Source organism: Adelges cooleyi, unplaced genomic scaffold (assembly GCF_023614345.1).
Source record: "Adelges cooleyi isolate 19-005CV unplaced genomic scaffold, UGA_ACOO_1.1 ACOO_flye_CR_arks_rails_tigmint_CR_PRNA_666, whole genome shotgun sequence".
Taxonomy (NCBI): Eukaryota; Metazoa; Arthropoda; class Insecta; order Hemiptera; family Adelgidae; genus Adelges; species Adelges cooleyi.
The window spans coordinates 225,565-248,747 of NW_026096367.1; the positions used below are offsets into that span (position 1 = coordinate 225,565).

At 33.2% G+C, this 23,183-nt stretch overlaps 2 protein-coding genes across 2 annotated transcripts; one reads left to right on the forward strand and one right to left on the reverse strand.

The window, feature by feature from the left end:
• The first annotated feature begins 2,282 nt into the window (after positions 1-2,282).
• Positions 2,283-5,562, forward strand: LOC126845071 (uncharacterized). Its single transcript, XM_050583634.1, has 5 exons — positions 2,283-3,628; positions 3,717-3,890; positions 4,192-4,336; positions 4,411-4,658; positions 4,747-5,562. The coding sequence occupies exons 1-5, from the start codon at positions 2,600-2,602 to the stop codon at positions 5,314-5,316; spliced, it is 2,166 nt and encodes a 721-aa protein (XP_050439591.1). The 5' UTR covers positions 2,283-2,599; the 3' UTR covers positions 5,317-5,562.
• A 1,054-nt stretch (positions 5,563-6,616) lies between these two features.
• On the reverse strand, positions 6,617-10,055 carry LOC126845069 (zinc finger protein on ecdysone puffs-like). Its single transcript, XM_050583632.1, has 10 exons — positions 9,738-10,055; positions 9,527-9,652; positions 9,282-9,403; positions 9,094-9,205; positions 8,653-8,922; positions 8,454-8,555; positions 8,115-8,196; positions 7,690-8,019; positions 7,371-7,618; positions 6,617-7,276 (listed from the first exon to the last, which is right to left on the reverse strand). The coding sequence occupies exons 1-10, from the start codon at positions 10,053-10,055 to the stop codon at positions 6,860-6,862; spliced, it is 2,127 nt and encodes a 708-aa protein (XP_050439589.1). The 3' UTR covers positions 6,617-6,859.
• Positions 10,056-23,183: the final 13,128 nt, after the last annotated feature.

Genomic DNA, 23,183 nt, shown 5'->3' on the forward strand with positions numbered 1-23,183 from the left:
CGTTTTCGACCAGAATTATTTTAAATTCCGACTATATGGAAGACTAATAAGAAAACTATGTATGTTAAACTACTGTGTGATAAAATGTATAAATTGGATGCCAATGGAAATGATTAGTTATTAAATTAGATTACATAAAAAAAATTATCGTTAGCCTAGAGGTACTCAAATGTATAAGTATTTTTTGACGGAATACAATTTGATCGTTTGAAATAATAAGTAGGAGATGCCAACGATCTTTTAACACTATTTTGTTAGCGTATTTCTGATTCGGAATTTTCACTTATTATTTGTCTGGTTGGGTTAGGTTCAGTATAATATACAAAGGGGAATAACATGGGGTCACAGCAAAAAAAGGGCAGGTGGTAGAGTATACAATGGGTCGAGGGTCGAAGAGGTTTTCTCGGGCCTTTGGGATTTATCACAATGGAAATAAAATACAATGACTTCCAAACAAAAGAACAACGCTTCCACGGCCATCTGCTAGGGGTGTAAAATATCAAACCCCATAACAAAAAATATTACCCTCGTCGTTTGAAATGTTAGGTAAAGCTAGATATAATTTATTTTGCCATGTGGTTTTATCTACAGGCTACAGTGCCACTAATGCAATTATTACCAGTAGGTGTACAGTAGAAAATAGTTCACATTATAGACCTATAAAGAAATGGACTGCGCGTCCCACACACCCCGCCTGTTAGGTTTCCCTTGGAGTAAAAATTGAAAAGACCTGGAATAATAAAGTTATTTATATATTATACTTATATATGCCAACTAATACACACGTATGGAATTATGAAAATAATTAAATATCCCTCGCAGATGTGCATCTAAATTTTAAAAAAATTTACTAGGTATTTGGTAAAATCATTAACTTTTCAGTTTCTCTTTTAAGCTATACCTACTATGTAATTAAATATAAAAAAAAAAATCACAGTGTATAAACATGATACAAATAATAATAGCCTCAATTATGGATAACTAATTAGGGTTAGAACTAACTGAAATAAAAAAAACATTACAAAAATATAACAATGGTATTCCTGTTTTAAGCTCTAACCGCAACAGTTAATAGCCGTTAGGCTTTTCCAGAGTCGCGACCATGGTTTTATACCCTGTATAATATGTTTGTATATTTTATTTTGCAAGTATGAATTATGCATTATTTCAACATCATGGAAAAATATACCATATTTTGTGTCCAGTATAATATGATTTTTGTAACAATTAGAAAAATAACTTTAAGGAATTATGTAATTAGACCATTTGTATGGTAATTCGATGTAACGTTAACCTCAAACATAAACTAAAGATTGACAATTGGTTTTTAATTTAGTTTTGCAAAAAAAATTGATAAAAAGGTGGTACTTGGGCATAACGCGTTCCTTTAAACATAAATTTAAATCAATTCAATATATTATATTATACATATTATATTATTATGTTGCACGGATATCAAAATAAAATATATTATTTCCAAGGTGATACGAATGGAAAACTAGAATTTTTTACTTCACTAATCACTGTATTGTAATAACTGGGTAAAAAGTCTTCTAATAACAATTATTTGGATGTCATTTTTTAGACAGTTATTAAATAAGTATATATATATATATATTATTGTCATTATATTATAGATTTGTTGGTATTTCCTATAAATAAAAAAAAATATGTATTTTTTCAATTTTAGGTTGGTTTACGTTGGAGAAATTAATCTGTGTTTTTTTTTTTTTGCTGAATTCTTTTAAAATCTATTGTAGACCACGAATAATATTGTGTAAATAGAAATATAGTTCAATAATAATGACCGCTTGTGCACACCAAGATGTAAATATTAGGTACAACCATTGTATTTTATCAAAATTAATCAAACAAATCATATCTATACGGTAATATATTATATAAAAAGTAAATATTTCTATTCAAACTTTATTATTTAGTTTTGATGTCGACGCAACCGAAACCCTAAAATGACCTCTCTCTCTCTCCTTTTTAAAAATTTGTTTTGTATTTTAATAATATGACAACCCATAATCGATTGCACACCGCTGCAGCAGCAGCTGTTGGAGGTAACTGTAAACCGCTTTTCCGGTCACGAAACCGGTACGTCGGCAAGTCACGTTATCAGATTTTTGATAACGCGGTCCGCCATCAAATACACGGCCGCCCTAGACGCCGGGCAGCCATTTTGCTGTCAACGCGAGCCCACGACGTACCTGTGGTTTTTTTGCCCCGGCGCGTTTGCCTCTATCATTGCAGACCAAAGCCCCAAACGTGGTTTCTCGACCGGTGTAAACATTAGTAATTGAATTTGTAAACAGATCGGTCTGTTCATTTTCATTATTCATTCTTCTTCGAACTACTGCCTACCACGGATTAGTTCAAATTTAACATTTTATCTCATCTGTGCTGCCACCCGGAGTGGCGGGTCTGTATTCTTATTTCTTGTCAGTTGTCTGTGAGTTTCATCCAATTTTTTCATATATAGTTAAACAAAAAAACAAATTCGGAGTGACAAAATCGGTTTTTCGTTTTACTATTAATAACAGTATCGTTGTGCAAACCGGATTAATGATTGCCGAGTGAATTCAGAATAATTATGTATAGTTCTGATGCGTTTGCTAGCGGCGGTAAAAGCGACGGTGCCAATGACGACAACGTGTCCAAAAACTACAACAACCACTATCGTCGACCTCGCAATGAACCCAATCAATTTCCTCAACAGCAACCAGCATATTACTCCACTCAACAAAACTACTATAACCGAGGACAAAAGAAGACAAAATGGGTAAATCGTAAAAATGTTATCGATTTAAAAAAGTCAAGCTCCGTGTTGCCAGCTCGAGCGCCGCGTCCGGATCCGCCGAGTTCTTGGGCAAATTATAAAGTTCCTAATAGTTGTGATGATAAAAACAACAAAAACTCTAACAGAACAAGTTACCAGAAAAAACAATTTTACAAAAAAAACAATAACCCTTGTACAAATCGTCTCAATAACTTGTGGAATCAAGACCTTTCGAATAGTTATTGTGTTGATCCAACCAAAAGTAGTATATTGTCCTGTGCCATTGCTGAATCTAAGATAGTGTCAGAGGAAAACGCGATAGTTCCTATTAAGCCTAAAATAATTTTGAAGAAATCATCGTCATCGACCGAAAAAAAGAAAAACAATCTCTTCAATTGCAATATAAAAAACGACTATGTCAATAATACTAATGAAATGCAAATAGACCCGTTCGAAAAGGTCATTTCAACACATATCGAACCAAATGTATTACTAAACACCGTTGAGAAAATGTCTGCCTTAAGTGTGGCGGATGCGCCGTTTGAGAATGATCATGAATCTACTAATACAAGTCAAGAGTCATTAGAAGACGATAGACCGCATCCGTTGGCCTACATGGGCACCATGAACAAGTTTCCTTATAAAGGTCATAGATTTGTTTATACAAACAATAATGCTTGTCAGCAAAACCCAAACAAACGAGATCTATTATCACATTTAACAGCCAAAGACTTTGAGTTCGATCGGTATGCTCGTTATTCACAACAAGCGGGTCAAATCAAAGACTATGTACGAACCATAACGTACCAGAATGCCATCGAACAAAACGCACACTATTTACAAGTAATGACTGCATTGTTGACTCGTAACAATATACATACTTACGCCAGATATAAATTATGTTAGTTCTTAATTAATTTTGACTTTTTAGGGCTCGGTTGTGATGGTATTGAGAGCCGGACTGGGATTATTAGCCATGATGTGTGCTCGACACGGCAGGGCTCGAAAAATTATCGCTTTGGAGACGAGTTATTGTGCAGAGTACACTAAAAAGATTATTGAAGATAATGGATTTGCCGACGTCATAACTGTGATAAATAAAAGAGTAAGTGGACAAATTGAGAATAAATTCAATGCAAATCGATATGTATTATCCCAAAAACCCAACTGATCTCTCAAAGTAGTCAAACGCCCAAACTTGGTCGATACAACGCTTTTGCATTGTCAACAAATGCACGATAAATGTTTGTGTTTAATTGCTAACGATAATTTTCAGAAATCGTTTAACTTTACACGGTAAAATTTTCTGATTTCTCATTAACTATTTTCTCAAATTTGAATTTTACTTGTTTTTAAACTATTAGCTGTAAATTTTGTGACTCACTTTTTTTATTCTTCTATTGCAGCCATCCCAAATCAAAAGTCTGAGACAATTCGGTGTACAACAATTGGACGTCATCGTTTCGGATTGGATGGGAGACGCCGTTTTCGGCAACGGCGACCAACTGGAAGATTTAATTATGGCCAGAGATTTGTTTTTAAAACCCGGAGGTAGACACTTGTAAAAAATTTTTTTAAAAAAATGTTCTAGAGCTTGTAGTATACCTATAATTTTTATCATATAGGTCTGCTGATTCCTGAAAACGTACAGCTGTACGCTCAAGCTCATGATTCCAGAAGGCATTATGAACATAATTGTACGTTTTGGGATGACGTTTACGGTTTCGACATGTCATCGATGAAGAAAATGAATTTAACCCGCTCGGATAAAGAAAAGGAGAGACCCAAGGGAAAAAACAGAAAAACCAAAAACGGCAAACAAGTCTATCCGAATTGGAAAGAACCTCTTGTCACGTTCCTGAATCCGTACAAAGTAATCATAAGAAGATGTTTGAATTTATGTGCTCCCAGTAAAATAGAAAACCTTTGGAACAGTTTTCAACTATTGAACTTTTTTACAGGTCGTATCCAAAGCCTGCTTGTTGTACGAATGGGACTTGCGCACGTGTAGCCTGATCGACGCACGTTGTGTTCACGACAGGCCTATGAACTTGTTGTTCACCCGGACAGACTATTGTCATCTGATAGAACTGTTCTTCGTCGCCAGGTTCCCTTATTTGCTGTCCGAAGACGGGTGTCCGACGACCGATACGGCTCATCGTCAAACCTACGACCTGGAGTCGACCATCGGCTTCTCGACCAGCTCCGCCAGCCCGAACACTTCTTACATGCAATGCGGACTGTTGTTGGACCAACCGCTGTTGGTGTTCAAAGGCGACACGTTCCGCGGTCGGCTGTGCGTGTGGCGCGAGCAAAACCAAACCGCCGAAAGCGCTGCGACGAAGCCGCCCGGCAAACAGGACACGTGCAAGTGTTGCGACAACGCCATCGCATGCCCCGATTTGAACAACGACCCGTTGCATTTGAGAGACGAGTATTTGAATTTTTCGCTCAAGTACAGTTTCAAAAACAAGTACACGTCCGTGAACGCCAACGTTTGCCGTTTCAAACTGAGAAGACACGCTTTTTGAGTGGGGTTTTTTTTTTTTTTAAATTTATTTATACATTCCATGTATCGTTTAAAAAAATTAAATCATTTGTTCCTTATTGTTTTTTTTAAATTTAATATGTATTGTATCGTTTAATTTGGTCCGTTTGAATTTAATGTACTCCGTTAAAAAAATATATAAATGTTTTTTTTTGCGTTTACAACGAACGTGTAAAATATATTCGATAAATACTTTACGACACTATTATTAATTGTTTTTTTTTTAAATCAATACAGGTAAAAAATAAAAGCGTAAAAATTGTAAAAACGATGAAGGGTGTAGTAAACAAAAACAACAAAAACAAACAAAAAAATACTGTTATCCTAAACTCAATTTTACCAATATGTTATTATGATTGTCAGACAAAAAATATAAGTGTTATATTGCAATAATAATTATTATAAAAATGTTGTGCTGTAGTAAAAAAATGAAAATAAACGACTTGGAATTCTTTTTAAAGAGCTCACTTTTTTGAAAAAACAACATTTTTAATTACCAATTAATTTATTGGTTAAATTTTCCGTAACTTAATACTTGAAAATAATTGTTATGTATTATTTACGTTAACGATAAATTAATTTTAATAGAATTTATAATCAAACAATATTAAATGTATACAAATACGTATAATAACTTTAAGGGAATTAATCAAATGATTAATGAGCAACAACTAAGTGTACACATTCGATATTAGTAGGTACATAGTTTACAAAAAGTCGATTCCTTTTGATTTTTAACGTATCGGTTTATTATTTTAGATTTTCTCTTTTATTTATAATATTTTTTTTACATTTTACCAGTTTTTTCTTCAACTTAAATAATACTAGCCGCTTGTAACATACTTTGAGCGATTTGTGCTTCATTTAGATCATCTTTGTGTAGAGCTTGTTTCAGTCTTTCATTAACTTCTCTTGAAAACTTATCATAGGCTACTATTTGCAAATATCAATCAACATTAATATTAATATTTCTTTCCTTTTTCAAAACTTCTTTTTCTCGTGGTGCAGAGCTTACTTTTTTATTTAATTTTGACAATTTAACTTCACCACTTTGTTGTAACACGTCTGTCTTGGAATAATTATTGAAAAAAAAAAAAAACAATTGGTTTATTGTATTGTAAAGTATTTTTTATTTATTATTTTATTCACAAATACAAGATAGGAGTGAACTGAAACGATAATCATCTTAATTTATTGTTATAGTTGTAGTAATTATAGATTAAAAAAAAAAAAAAAAAAAAATCTAAGTTACAAACCAACGTAAAGAAATAATACCTCAATATGTATAATTCATCGTTGGTCAATTCTTAACGTCTAGTCTACATAATTAATAAAGTATAAAAAAAAAAAAATGTCAAAAATTTAAATCCCTAAATATGTATATATGAAAAAAAAAAAAAAAAATCAGATTAACTGTAAATTGTCTTGTATTCTATTATTTGATAATCGCCACAACTTGGGTGCCAACTCTTATCAAGAATTTGTCAATGTTTGTAATTGATATAATGAGAAAAAAAAAATCGTTATCAACGCGAAGGTCTACCGCGGCGTGCCACGCCTCTGCCTCTGCCGCCCCCTCGACTGCCACGACCTCTGGTCGGAGTCGGCGGCGTATGCACCACCGGTTCGGGCTCTTGGACGGGTTCCGGCTCCGGAGTGGGTTCTTTTTCCGTCTTGACGTCCATCTTCTCGGGCTCTTGTACTTCTTCTTCTTTTTCTTCGGCCGGCTTTGGAGAGTCCGTAATTATTTCTATCTTGGGCGTTACTACGACGTTTTCGGTTTTGGCTTCGGCGACCGTTTCGTCAGTTTCGACCGCAGCGACCGGTTCAGTTTTGACCGTCTCGGCGGCAGCATCGGTTTCCGGTACAGAAGTGTCCATTTTTTCTACTTCCTCGGCGGCAGCAGCGTCCGTCTCCAACTTGATGCGTTTAGTAGCTCGTTCCTACAAAAAACAAAAAAAAATCATTAAAAAATCATACAGACACAAATTGTCTGATACGTCAACGTGTGAAGACACAGCAGAATCAACAACTTACGTCGGTTTCTCCATTTTCTTCGTCCGCTTTCACCTCCTCTATGCCTTCTTGGTTCTGACCTTCGTCTTTCACTTGATCGATTCCCCGTTTTTTTCCACTCAACGTAGCGTCTTTCATTTTGGTCATTGTCGTGTAGTTTATGTAGTGCGCGGCCGTTTGACAGTGCAAAGCCACTCCGTTCAAGTCTCGCAGGTAGCACGTGCACAGTCGGCAAACGTAACCGGTAGACGGCACCAATAATTCTTTGCCTGTAAAAAAAAAAAACACAGATAAACATTGTTTAGCTAAACCGACTTAAAAGAAAAAAATAATTACACACCTATTGCCACGTTCGGATCGTAGCCGGCCACCAAGTCCGAAGGATCTGCTTTGTTTTCGTCGGCTGCAGCAGCTTCGTCTTCTTCTTTTTCCAAACTGGGAGCGGCCGATTCCTCGTTGACGGCGACGGTTTCTTCTTCGGTCGCGGCCGCTTCGGTTTCTTCTTTCTTTTCTTTTTCTTCCTCGACTTTCTCTTGTGCCGGTTTGTTTTTGGTTTCTTTGCCCGTTCCTCCTTCCATTTCCAATTTCACCTTGACGGCGTCTCGATCGCCGAGCATTTCATACTTCTTAGCCACGGGCATCTGGTCTTGATCGTCCAATTGGTCTTCGACTGAATATTTATTAAAATAAATTACAAAATAATTGTACTTCAATACACTAGTATTTATGACGATAATTAAAAGAAAGTATGACTATTTTTAATACCTTCAATTTTGATCATATCAATTAAATCGAACTCATCATTTTTCAATTCCGGATATTCGTCAGTTCTAAATTTGGCAACTTTCTATAATAATAAATACAAATATATCAATTAATAATCTTTAACCCGACATTGTGCATACAAATATTACAAAGTAGTTAAGGGACCTAACAACTACGTACGATAGTATTGATTACGTTTAAACAGTATATCATGTATGAATATAATTAAATTTTTAGTCTTTAAAAAATATATTTTCCTATAGCCGTAAAAAAGGTGTTGAAACGCTGGTTGCTCAATGAAAGGGGTCAATAATATTGACTTTTTATTTTTTTACTTACTTTCAAATGTCCCGCCGTGAGTTTATGCTCGTCCATCTCCAAACGTGTGTGGAACAGAGCATTGCACAGCTTACATTCCGGATGTAAAAACTGCTTCAATCTCTATTGAATATAAAATAATAATAATTTAAAAAAAAATTAAAATTTATCTTAATACTTTAAAAGTGTTACAAGAAAACATAATTTCGTTAATTCTTACTCTGTGACGGTCACTTTTTCTGTGGCCAGTTAATGGACCGTAAAAACGGACATCGCACATTGGGCAGTAACTTCTCAAAAGCGGTTTGTTACCGCCAGCTTTGCCACCAATTTTTTTAGTATGGTTTGTTACACGTTCCAAATCGATTTCTCTTTGATTCTCAACGGCCTTGATTTGATGGCGCATCAAGTCGACTTTCATTTTGTACGCCTCGTCCAAATAAGTAATCATAAGTTCATGAGGTCTGCCTCGAACGTGTTTCTCAAACGACTAGAGACAAACAGAACAAGAACAATTAAATTAATCGTTATGGGAAAAATATATATAATTTCTATTTATAAATAAATGTCAACATTTAATGGAATTGAATAGTTTCGTTGTTTATTTAAAAACTATATTTGTCTGTGGGAATGACTATTTCAACCTGACAATAATACGTACTTCAGAATCCCACATATGTTTTGAACATACATGACAGTACAACACTGCACTGGGGACACCCGAGTAGGATTCTCGCTTATCGGCTTCCATTTGTTCTTTGGTCCGTTCGTTCCTACAGTAAGAGTAAATGTTTAACGAACACCCGTTTAAATCGATTACAATTTTGACATGAAATTCAGTAAACTTACCCTTTCTTGTTGTTTGCATTGCTGTTTTCGTTGTTGGGTTTGGGTCCTCCTCCGGCAGATTTACGCTTATCGGCGTCCTTGCCGGATTTACGAGCGCCACCAGAGTATCTTCCTTGGGATCGCTAAAGAGACATAATTACACACACGAATGAGTTTCAATTCAATTCATGCCAAGCTGAAACGACCCGTTTAGGGCCATCGCCGCCTCCAAACTCGGTCATTAATTAACAACTTCAAGTACCAACCTTGTTATAGCCTCCGGCCGGACTACGCATTGAAGAGCCCATCATTCTCTGCGGCGACGGTCCAGACGCGGCACCCCAGTTTCCTCTGTTTCCGTAACCTCCGCCCATTCCGCCAGGGCCCGACGACTGTGGCGCGACCAAACGATAATTGTGTCAATAACAAAATAATACAAAAATATACTCTACCGGCCGTCTTAAGCCTCATACTCACCGGGGAATTGTTTAGGATTTTAAGCAGATTGCTGGCCATCGAGTACTGCTGTTGCTGTGGTCCTTGACGAGCCCCTACGGCAGGGCCGCCGCCGCCGCCGCCGCCTCCACCTCCAGATTGCCAAGGGTTCACTCCAGGCCGGTGATATCCGCCGCCGGCACCTCCTCCGCTGTTGAACCGACCGGCTCCGCCACCGTATCCGCCGTAGCCGCCTCCTCCGCCGCCGCCTCCATAGCCACCGCCTCCTCCGCCGCCGCCGCCTCCATAGCCACCGCCGCCGCCTCCGCCACCGCCACCGCTACGACGATTGTAGGCCATTTCGAAGACTCTGTTATAAAAACTAAAACCAATGGATATCAAAAATCGGATGCCGAGAAAAGTTCGGATTTCCCGGGTGTAAAATAATATTATGCTGACGAACGTTGGACGCGAGCGAAAAAGATGGCGTCAAGCGTGTATGATATTGTCGTGCGCTATACACCACGAACTACAGATTACGGTCACGGACCACGGCGAGTGGCGTCGGTTTGTTTACGACGGTGGCCGGCCGCCGCGCCACGACGCCAGACGCCGTCGTATCAGCGAAACCGGGATAACGCGGTATACGCGGTGATTCAACCGCGGTTACCGAGTGGTTACAAGCCGTCGTGACCGCGGCCGCTGTTGATAAGCGAAATTTTGTTATCACTATGACGGGCGAAAGCAAAAATAATATCATCCATTATTCTATGCATAATATTTGGAAATTTACATAAATTTTGTGTATTGTACAATTTTTCAAATGCAAATTAATAAAATACATTTTATCGGAACATATTAAATTAAACGACCAATTATTATTATGAATCGAAAGAAAAACACTCTAATTACCGTAATGCCATGGTAAATTAATGATTTTTCATCCGTCTTCTGTACCTACCTATATTTTGCCGTCAGCTATTGTCATTAATGATCTTTTAACACATTATCAGGCCGTTCTCGCCCAACGATTAAGTATAGTTTAACACTATTGAAATTATAAGATAATATTTACTTAAATAGGTCAAAAGGCCCTGAAACTACCTACATTTATTTTTAAGCGTACACCGGACACGTACAATAATTGTAGATAATTCCTAAAGTAGATTTATACCATTCTTATAGTTCACAAGTATGGGAAAAGGCATTCAAGAAAATCATTTAAACATAACCAAAGGGTTATTTGTGATATATAAATTTGGTTTTCATTTAAATAATTAATTTTACTTTTTAAAAAACCAATAGTTTTAGATTTTGTATATTTATCTCTTGTTTTTAATAACTAACGCGGTTTTTAATTTTTACTTTATTTTTTAATACATTTATTTCCATTCTACTGTCATATGTCAAATTAATATTAATTAATTTGACCTGTTTTTTAATTTGTCATTTGTTTTCCCTACTATATGAGTTGTACCGCATTGAAGGTCCAAAACCTACTTCAGAGAATATTAATTTATACTAGTAGTAGTTTTTTAAAGTGTTACTTTCAAAATGCATTGAGTACGCTGATACACTACTCAAAATAGTTATAAGTTGGAACTAATAAATTTAAACTTCTCATTCAAAAAATAATGTTTACAATAAAATACATTTAATACATTTAATTATCTAGACTTAGTCCAAAAAACATAATTAATCGACCTTTACCTCCAACCTAAAAGTAAATGTATGGTATTTTGAAATAGTTTGTAGAACACGGGATGAAAAAAGAGTTTTTTATTATTTTATTGTATTTATGATTGTTACAGAATAATAATGAAGAGATACATTTTTTTTTAAGGTCACTTTAAAATTAATATTTATTTAATTGCACAAAAAATGATGTACAATAAGTAAATAAGATATTAAATAATAATAAATAAAGGGTGAATAGCTTGAGAGGAAGACAGACATTAGAGTCCCCTGTAGTCATTATACGTCTTATAGTTTATTATTCATGAATAGTGAGTTAAAGGAAGAAATTAAGTAACGTTATTATAACGTGTGGGTAAGTAAACTTGGCGCATGGCAGGATTTAGCAACATAATATAATATTCTCCAGTCTTAGCATTTATTTTTGACATTAAATATTATTATTGTGGATTCAACGTAAAGGTGCCGTAAATCAGGCCATCATGTCTCCAGTATCGTTTGTAACTTGTACCGGCCCTAGCTCGGTCATGACTTATGACTAACATCTATTCTCCATTAGTAAATAGACTAATGATATATTGTATTAATTGGATCATTTTTTTTTTTTTTTATAAAACCTAGCTGAGGATGGCATTGGTTCATTACAAATGTTTATTTCTTTTTTCAGAAAATCTAAAATTTACCTATTGATGTTTGTCAGTCACAGAGGCAGATTTAGTTTAATGTACTATTTTTTTTTCAAATTTACCCAAGTATTTTTTTTTAAATAAACAATCCAATTACTTTTAAATTTGTATCGACAATCCTTTAGAAATAGTATTACCGATTAACGGCAAAAACTTTTTTATCGTTTCTAGTTTTTGGTGAAGTTTTAATGAGATTAAGGTTTGAAAATCAAACCTTATGTAGAATGTACAATGAGGGTATTACATATTATATAATATCTATAATTTTCTCAAAATGTGTACTTAAATTTTTTTTTTCTTAAGGAAATATAAAAAAAAAAAAAGGGGGGAAAATTACACTTTGTATATAGTCAACTGCTAAGTTACTATATGTGTGATCGAATCAACAGTCAACAGGTATTTGGAAAATATTTTCATTATAGTTTTAATTGCTATACTTTGGGTAACTATGGCAATAAATTATTATATAGACAGACGATCGATGACCCTAATCGTATCCACTATTTTGTATGGTAAAAATATATTTTCAAGCGCATTGTCATTAGGTAGGTACAATGCTTCTATCGATATTTGTATTTCTACCATTACAGATTCGCTTTCAAAACGTTTACTTGAAAGTGATTTATCATTTTCAGTTGTAATAATTCATGTCAGACCTTTGTCTGACATTGCACACGCATATTTTTCTTTTATAAATTTTATTCATTTTACAATTACTTACAACGAAAAACACGAATTATTAACCTCTGGGCAACGTTCTTGGAAATTAATATAACACTATTGCTAATTATTATTTTTCTTTTTACAATTTTATCAAGCATCCCCAGAAGAGGCTGTACCTTTTTCTTTATTTAAATTAGTTGGTCGTATTTTTATGATAAGGTATGACAGTGCTTAACAACTTGTAAACAATTGTATTAATTTTTATTTAAAGTGGTCACACTGTCGATCGCCTTTTTGCGATTAGGTATTTCGTTGCTGAGTAGGTACAGGACATTATCTAATAATAATAAAATGTCAATTCAAATAGCCGACGTCCCGCCAGTCGCCTAATCGTCTCTTCCATGGGATTCGTATAATACATCTGGCTCATAGACAAGCATAAAGGCGGCTTGGGCAGCGCGTGGCGTTGGCGCGCGTTTTTATCATGTCACGACGTTATCGTATCAAATAATAACGGTGACGGCGTGTGTTGTTTTTATTGCCGAGTTTGTACTTTCCTTAAATTAAATGTAAAATTATTATTATTATTATTAATTACACTGTTGTTCATTGTCATACGTGGTTTTTTATTCAATAGTGTTTCCCGGTGTGTCAAACGTTATCATATATATAATAATAAAAACTAAAAACGGCGAACGGCGTGTTTTGTTTTTTTTTGGTGAATTTTTGTCTTTGTAGTTTGTTATATTATATACATACAATTATATATTAAACGTATAATAGTTATTATTAATTACATATTTGTCCGTAATTCGCTCACGGTTTTCGTTCAAGAGAAATCGACGTGTTTCCCGGTGTGCAAACATTACCTATTAATATGCGTCGTTGGATGTCGGTACGTTTTTTAGATTTAGAATATATATAATAATATATAGTATAGTAGTATATTACATTTCGCTTAAACCAAATTATCAAATTAATTAGATGTACAAAATTCTTATCTTTTTCAAACCGCTGTGTGTGGTGATAACGATACATTTCATATTTTTTGTTGAAAAATTTGTTGACTACTATTTATTTTCAACTAAATAACTTACTGACTTATTTTATATATATGTAAATTATTTGTTTTAGGCCAATACTATAGTGAAATCATAACTGACGCGTGTCCGTTTAGAAGATTGATTGCTACTTCTATCTACTCTGTCTTTAATTAATACAATAAGTAGTTATTATTGTTACCATTGGTTACAGACTGTTATCCTATGCCGTCACCGATTAATTTGCCTGCGGCCAACAGAAAACTTACACCGTAGAAGTTCATTTTTTGTTATTTATGAAGTATTTTTTAATAATTAGTGCCTATCTAATCTCTATACTCAACCCTAATTTAAATTGACAGTTTTTTTTTCATTATACAGTGTCTTAACCGACTTCTCTTAACGCTTTAGTTTCTTAACGTGCACACACATACGATACTGATGTACAAATAATTAAGACATTAATTATTTCAAATTTTTTTGTTAAAGCTGTACAATTATGATCACTACATAGAATAAAAATTATTTTAGTTTTTTTATATATTTTTTTTTAATGATATATTATTTCACGTTAAATTGGCATTATTTGAATATATTTTAATTATTTCACTTAGTAGGATGATTTACCTATATAAATATGTATGATCACTATCGAGTACTATCACTAACCGTTTGGGGTTTTTAAAATTGTTTTTTGACTTAATTTGTGGTTTTAATATTTTAACTTTGGAAAATTCAGACATTGTAGGTAAGCTATGTGGAAATCAACAATTCAAGCTAAGAAAAATCTAATAATTGTCATTAAAGTTGAAAATATAGTTTGTATTCTTTGAAATTGACAAACATATAACTTTATTTTTTTAAATCATGTATCTGATTTCACTTTCCAGATAATTTTTTTTTAGGAAGTATTATTGTAAATTATTTAGTAGAAAAACATTTATTTACCTATATAAAAATAACATAATACATGGATTAATTAAAAAAAAGTTTATTGTTGTTAAAATAATAATAATATATATATATAATGAAAAATATTTTTTTAAATAATAATAATAGTATATTCGATGCACTGAATAAAAATTGTTCAGATCTAAAAACAATCGATTTTTAGTTTTATACACTTGGGGCTACTTTTGTGTGCTTAAAATTTATATACATTATTGACATAAAATATCTATGTGTTCATTCCGCTCTAATAAGAAATAACGATATTATATGATCTAATTTATTTTAATCACATTATACATAGCAACATCTTATGCTATTGTAGTTTTTACTACCTGGCTTTATAATACTTATTTAACCAACGAATAAATGCGTTTTTACACAGTCTTATAATAAAAAATTATAGGTATGTTTTTTAAAAGCATCAGCAAAAGTCCCTATATCATCTTTTTCTTAAAACAGTTGTCTTTAGATTATTTTAGCGTTCAACATTTTGTGTTCTTAGACCGTTTTTATGAGAAGTAATCAAAAATCAAAAAAATTGTCTGAACATTTATTTTTACTAACTATTTAATGTTAATTTTTTATATTATATGTATGTATATATATATATTTTTTTTTGAGCTGCTGTTGATATAGCTTGAACTAAATTAGATACTTATTAATATTGACTATTTTGGTTTTTTTGTGGTGTAATTTCAGACATAGGGCATAATTAAAACATAAAAATAAAATATTATTTTCAAATCATTTTATTGCATTTTAACATTTTGAAGCATGGTGATATAAGTAATATACCACTTTTTTAAAAATTAGCCTACTCTCGCACAGTGGTATATATTTATTACCACCTTCATAATCATGTTCAGAGAAAATCAGAGAAAAAAATGATGTGCTTCAAAGGGTTAAAATTTATATTGACAATCAACATTTAATTTAATATTTTATTATTTATAAAAGTATAATATAAGTATTCGCTCCACCCTAAAAAAGTATAGTAAATCTAGAGATTTTGCTATATTTTTTTTAATTGATACTACATAATGAAAAATAAAATTATTTTAAAATTTTTTATTATTATCATTTAGTAGGATGAATTGTTGGTTAGCCATCTAAAAATATATCAACATATGGATTTATACCTTTCATGGTTTACTTAAAAAAGTATTAATGTATACATCAATTCATCTATTATGTATAAAATATGTCTGGATAAGTATCAAATAATTTAGGTATTTTATGCACTGAATATTATTATTATTATTATCATTTTGTACTCTGACCGTTTTTATAATCACCGCCGGACACTCGAATAATCAAAAATATTTGCTACAAATTATTTCAGACATTTCATTCATGTTTTGTACTCTTGAGTTCCCAAGTAACCGTCACACAAACATATCATTCTTCCACACTTTTAAACTTCTAATAACCAACAAACGTCAGACCTTAAGTATCAAAGTACCTTTAGCATTAAAGGTCCAGATCCAAAAACTAAAAGATTTGCATCGAGACATTTCATTTAACCTCTCTTTGGACATTTTTATAAGCTCTGCCAAATAGTCGATCAATAATAATGTATTTATCACTCTTCACTTCTTTCCCTTTTAAGTTTTAATTTAAACTAGACATTTCATTCATGTGATTTACTCTTTAATTCTTAAACACTTATGAACTTCTGTTAAACCACCAGACCTTTAATATACATATTTAATGCATTATGCTGTTGGTTACATTCTAAATATACAGTACGTCATTACCGAATAATGGCATAGACGGTGATTTCTGAACAAATAAGGATTTTAATTCAACCAATATCTAGACATATAACGTATACGTTTGAAAAAGTTTTGTTGCACATGGGAACACCATATCAGACATATAGCCGACTGACCTCTAAACATTTCTATCTATTTTTAACCATAGCTATTACCAAGCCCGTGAAGTAAACAACACCTCAAACAATTCAAATAAAAAAAAAAAAATTGTACTTTAAGCAAGTAGCACACTCGCTTTAGTAGTAGGACATTTCTGATCTGACAGATAGCTAGACTTGCACTACAGTTAACCGGTACTTAGCTTGCAAAACACTTTTTCGAAACTAAGTATGAACTATGATTACTGGATAAAGGTACGATGAATTATAACGGTGTACTTTAAAACGTAGTGAGCTGACTCGACACCGTGGCCGGTGTAGCCGGGCACCCCCCTCGGAACCGCTGTGTACAGACATATAACATACTACGTTTAAACAAATTTTGTTTCACAAAGGCAAACCTTAACAGACATTTAGCTGACTCTCCTCTAGACATTTTTATCTGTTTTCAACTCATAAAGTTAAGCGGGATGACACCGGCCTATATTGATGACGTGGTCTATAATATAACAACTTTTACCAAAGACAATTTCCATTATACACTTTTTCCCAATGGCCAGCTTCTTATCAAGTCTCTTTAACTTTTTAAAATTTTAATTTAAACTTAATTTTAAACCTGTTACCTCCTCATAGACTGTAGCCTACAAACCTAGGATATTTTTAGTTGGCGGAGCGAAGCGACGGCGCCGAGCGAGCGAATGCTAAAACACTCGGAGATCTGCCGTCCTTATCAGTTTTCAACACGAATTCCGCCCGCTGATAAGGAAGCTCGCTGGACATTGGTAGTTCATAAAAATTGGTAAAAGTGGTAGCAACCCAAGTAAGCAACACCGGACACTTGATATTTATTAACCGTCTAACTTCTAGCTATTCTTTTTAATTTAAAATTTAAAAAAATTACAGATACATAGCTAGACTTACTCTACACTTAATCAGTACTTAGCTTGCAAAATATTTGTCCATAACTAGGTATGAATTCTGATTACTAGATACAGCCTATAGGTACCATGAATTATAACGTCATTCCTTTAAGACGTATTGCGATGGCTCGACACCGTGGCCGGCGCAGCCGGGCACCCCCCTAGGAACCGCTGTGCACTGACTTCCACATACCGTGGCCGGCGTAGCCGGGCACCCCCCTAGGAACCGCTGTGCACTGACTTCCACATACCGTGGCCGGCGCAGCCGGGCACCCCCCTCGGAATCTGTGACCTCCCCGAAAATACTTTGCAGCGAGGGGACGTGAGCGTGCCCGGCGTAGCCGGGTACAGTACCGGGAATCTGTGACCTACCCGCCCGACTCGGGGGCCTGGGGGCGGAGCCCCCAGCTAGAGCGAAGCTCTAGTAACAATAATATAACGTTACAGCTCTTTATATTTTTACTACTTTATCAAGTATTATAGAAAAAAATCATTATAAATGCATTCGTTAAATAATTTTCTAACAGAAACAATTACCAGTGGGTAAGTATACTGTATAATAATCAATTAATTTGAAAACAATTTTATCATGTATTTATATTTAATGAAAAATTGTGTTTAAATCATTATAGTATATTGTGTAATAGAAAATTGATCAGATCCATTAGATTGGTAGAATATAATTATTATTATCTTTGTATTCTTCAGCTTGTATCGGCCAAGTCATCTGTCCCCACAAATAATTTCACTCCACATAAATGTGTTCATTATTGTGTTTATTTATAGCATCCACCCTATAACGTCTCCATCGGCCTGTCTCTTTCTCTTTAAATCTATCTACACTAATTTCTTAGTTATTTCGCTGTTTAATTTCCCTTCCTAATTATTATCCGTTCACTTTAAAGGCCACTTTTAGACATACAACACAACTGTTTACTCAGAAAATAATCGTACACAAGAGACCTTTGGAGTGTCAGTCGAGACTCTTGTCACAGGCGCCTATGATTATTTTTGTTTCTTTTGAGTACATACTTGTTAAAAATAATATTTTTTTCCACCCCTCGTTAAACATAAAAGTGCACAACTGTACCCTACTTATACAACAAGCTCTTAAAGTCATCGACGTCGATTTTTTTTCATTTCAATCGCCACACTGGGTTTTTAAAAAGTCAAGAAAGTTAAACTTATTTATAAAAGGCTAGGACAAGAAGAATAAGTATGTAGGGCAAAGTGCTGCCTCGAATTTGCGGCTTCTTTCCAGCAACATAATGACGGGGCTGAGAATAAAATATACAATAAATATAAATATTAAACCAAGTAAGGTAATTTTGCATATTATTTCAATATATACCACCAATTAATAAACATTAAGTAACGGATATTAAGACTAGCGCTCGTATTCTATTTCCATTAAATTACATTATTATTTCCCGTAGCAGTAGGTACCAACCTATATAAAATTCACATTTATTAATAAGGTGAGTGAACATATGATATAAATAACATATATAAGTACATAAATATAAGATTAAACAAGCAAATAAAGTAAAATAAAATGGCTCCCTCTAATATTAGGCATACATATCCGGTAAACAGTACACTCAAAAATATACCTTAAACTAGAGCAATAAGATTCACTGGACAATTGTTGTTTTTAAATGACTAAGATTGTTGTTTTGCTGTGCTCCTTATTTGCTAAATTATAAATTTATCCATTTTGGCTGGACGTGGAAAATTGTATTTTGTGTGTAAAGCATATTGTCGCATAAAGCACATCCGTGGGATAGGAGCCTAACCTAACCGATTGGTAGCCCTGTTTCAATGGCGACCGGCCGGGCGCATGCGCGGTGCACACCTATCGCACCCCCTTTTTGCACCAAAGAGTAACAGTGGGTAGGTGTGCTCTTTATGCTTTTCGCCCTTTGGCTCGGCCATGGACATAAATTATAACGTTATGCCATTTGTGTGTTTATATATATATTACTTATTTTATGTTTGCTTCAACAAAGCACGGGCAAATCCCGGCAGCGGAAATCCAAAAAAAAAATACCTACCAAACTTTCTTAATAATATTATCCCGGCAATTTTTTACTTGTACATAAACCAAAGTTGTACACAATGGCAAACGAAAATATTGTTTTCCCCCGAGTTCATAATTAAATTAGGATGATAAAAAACAACAAAAATATGTATTTTCGTTTTTAATTGGTGCTGTGCTATGCTATTGCCGGAGCAAACAAACTGCAAATACCTACCGGTTTTTAAAAGTAGTTTTAATTATACAGATATATATTTGCACACGCTATACATGAAAATGTATTATTGACAAAAATATGTTACACCGATTTTGATGAGTGTCAATAAATGGCGTAGTACAAAATTAACTGGCCTCGACCGGCCGGGCTCGATAATTTATTCTTTTCATGGTGAATTTTGATTATTTTACCAGTTAATTTGTTTCCCCGAACAAAGGGGAGGGAACTATGTTGATTGGGTACGCGACTTCCCCCCAAAAAAATCACATATTTATAGCTAAAACCGTTTGCAAATTACAGTACCTAAATCATATTATGTTCATAATATAATAACTAGAAATTCTTGCAAGTCTGCAAGTGAAAAATCAAACCGAAGCCTGTAATTAAAACTACTGGGACGTTACATTTTTAATCACTGTCCGAGGACTACTGAAAATACAGTTTAAAGCGGAAAACCAAATTACATCTACGGTTATCCTCCATTAGGGGGATCATATTTAGTTATTTTTTATAGCTATTTTTAGTAGATCTAACCGAATTAATTATAATTGGGATTTACTTACGAGGTCCGCTGGTCTATGCGAGCATGGTGTGGGAGGTTTTGTCAATAGTGGAAGTTTAGCACAAGGGTGGTCGACCCTTGTCGACCCCAAATTGTCGGGATGAATGCTAAGGACTAGAAGAACACTGTTGGACGACAAACTTTCTTGAATATCATTTAAATATTTTATGTAAAACAATTAAAAACAATTCAAACAGTTTGCTCGATTATGTATTATTTATAACGGATTTTTCTTCTTTTCCCCGCCTTTATTTATTTATTGATTGCACCGAAAAAACTGTGTATAAATATGACAACCGTATGTAGGTACAATATAAATATGTATAATTGTATATATTTACAGTGTAAATTTGAAAGGGTCATGAAGGCGTATAATAAAAATATGGATAATAATTGTGTACAGAAAAAGTAAATGTTATTGATATTAATGTACCTATGTTGTTGGTCGGCCAATAACATAGGTGTACTATATTATTTTACTTTGCAATTGTTTCTCCATTCTAATATGGAAACAGTCAGTAGGCATCAGGTACAACTATCCGGGAAAATGTCACTTGGTCGAACATGAAATGCGGTTTTTTATTTTGCATGTGTGTCTGTCCAACAATTGGTGAACAATATTTCTAATAAAAATAAAAGAGGAAAAAAACTTTTCCCTCGACATTCCTCTCGAAGTCCCAAACAAATGGAAGTTTTTTTTTTCCATTTTATCAGCACAATATTTTTTTTGTGCAAAAACTTGGTAAACGGTAGAACTTATATAATACAATATATTATTATACAACACCCTACTTGATTGATAGTAATCGTTATACTATTGTGATTAAAATGTAAAATTTAATTGTTTGGAAATTATAATTTTACACATATTTTATATATTTTGGCAAACGTTCATATTATTACAACGGTATAATAAATTACCCAAAACTACCGTCCAATATTTATGTTAGTTATTTTTTTTTGGCAAACGCTGTGTGTTTTGGTTTTATACCAAATAAGCATTTAAACACATACATTAAGTTAATCAACAACGGGCAACAATTTAGTGGTGGGCTTTGTATATTATTTTATCACCTGAAAACACGGCGGGAAAAAAATGTTTTGTGTTTATAAAGTTTATATATTATAACAAACTTGGGTTTATAAAAAAGAACAAACAGGCAATGAGTAGGTGTTTTTGTCCTTATTCTAATCCTAAAAATATAGATAATCAATTTACCAATTATATTATTATTTAATTATTAATTTATTCATACAAATGTAGGTCCATTTATTGAATTATCGAACAAATAATCAATTTAAACACTAGATCTGGTCATTAAATAAACAGTTTTTTTAACAAACAAACATTCATTCGAATAATTCTTTGGTGTCTGGGTAAAGAGGGATAAGTATGAACTTTGAACATTTACTGAGCAAATCGTTTTGGTCTAATTTATATGGAAACAAAACTTAGGAACTAATTTTCTTACTTATTTTTTAATTATATTACTATATCAAAAGACAATTTTAAAATTAGTTACCTTAAAACAATTATTTATTATTACAAATAAAGTTACTTGTCCTTTTTTTGCACACGGTTTAAGTACGAAAACAAGTTATGTCAAATGTAATTTGTGTGCATAAAGAGATAATAGTCAACTTGACTCGTTTTGCATAAACTTATAATAAGTGCGTGACGAGACAAGTGAGTTATCCTCTTAAGGGCAATCTCGTTATCTCTTAAGTATCAAGTTTAAACAAAGTTTAAATTAATCCTACCACTTACCCCGTTGTGCCCTTACATACACAATTTTATTTTTAAAATACTTAAAACAGATATACCCAAATTTCTAAAAAAAAAAACCCAATTTTTATTTTACTCATCCCCGTTTATTAAAACACCATAGAAATACTCAATTGTCATATATTATTTTTTTTAACACTTTCAGTCACTCAGTTGCTTTTTTTATTGCAGAAAGCCATTTTTTACATCAACCCGAATAGTATTTTTTTATTTTTTTTATTATTCTTTCTCGATTGTCTCATCCGTTTATTGTTTTTTTTTTTTTTTACTTTTTTTTATATAATTGACTATTTACCACAGCTGATTATTTCAATAGCTGTTGTTATTCGTGCCTAACGGTTTCTATTAATTAATATCGTCATTGCGCGTTAAGCCAATACTGTATGTATTTATATACATTTGTTTGTGTCGCTTGACTTCTCTTAGCCTAAATCGAGAAAGATTTTTTTTCTGATCTAGCATTGCATAAGTGCCAACAAGCATATTACAAGCGTGGCGGAAACAGAATGTATAGGATATCAATATGGTAGTGTCGTACCGACAACCGATCAAAAACAGTTGACAATAATTTAAATTTGTCCAAATAGTGTTGTATACCTATTATAGAGCGGCCTATTGAAATATTGTTAAACATTCTATTTAATCGGTGGTGAAGACGGCTATAAAATCATGCACTCCTCCATTCGGGTAGTAATCATATTTAATTATCATCTACTATAGTTTTTTTTTAATAGATCTAATAATATTAAAATGTAATAGGGATTTACACGTGAGAAAAACCTTCCTAAAAAAAATGTATTTATTTAAGTGTAAAAATTATTCCATAACGTTTGTTCGAATATATGTATTTTTACTTTCTTGATATTTTCTTAAAAAAATAACTTTAATAGCTTGTTGTGAATAGAAAAAAACAAACTCCTGTGCGAAGATAGGTATTTGTCTTGGCTTTAATATAAGATAATGTCTGTGTGTGTTACATCTTATTAACACTTAAGAAATTCGCGTCTACGCTCATCGTAGGAAAAGTTTGCCAATAAGATACAAAATATGAACTAAA

Excerpts from the sequence above, each read along its gene's own strand:
- LOC126845069 (XM_050583632.1), bottom strand. The coding sequence starts at position 10,055 with ATGGCCTACAATCGTCGTAGCGGTGGCGGTGGCGGAGGCGGCGGCGGT. Across the intron at positions 9,653-9,737 it reads AAATCCTAAACAATTCCCCG|TCGTCGGGCCCTGGCGGAAT; the intron begins GTGAGTATGAGG and ends GTCGCGCCACAG. Across the intron at positions 9,206-9,281 it reads AATGCAAACAACAAGAAAGG|GAACGAACGGACCAAAGAAC; the intron begins GTAAGTTTACTG and ends CTCTTACTGTAG.
- LOC126845071 (XM_050583634.1), top strand. The coding sequence starts at position 2,600 with ATGTATAGTTCTGATGCGTTTGCTAGCGGCGGTAAAAGCGACGGTGCC. Across the intron at positions 3,891-4,191 it reads TAACTGTGATAAATAAAAGA|CCATCCCAAATCAAAAGTCT; the intron begins GTAAGTGGACAA and ends CTTCTATTGCAG. Across the intron at positions 4,337-4,410 it reads TTTGTTTTTAAAACCCGGAG|GTCTGCTGATTCCTGAAAAC; the intron begins GTAGACACTTGT and ends TTTATCATATAG.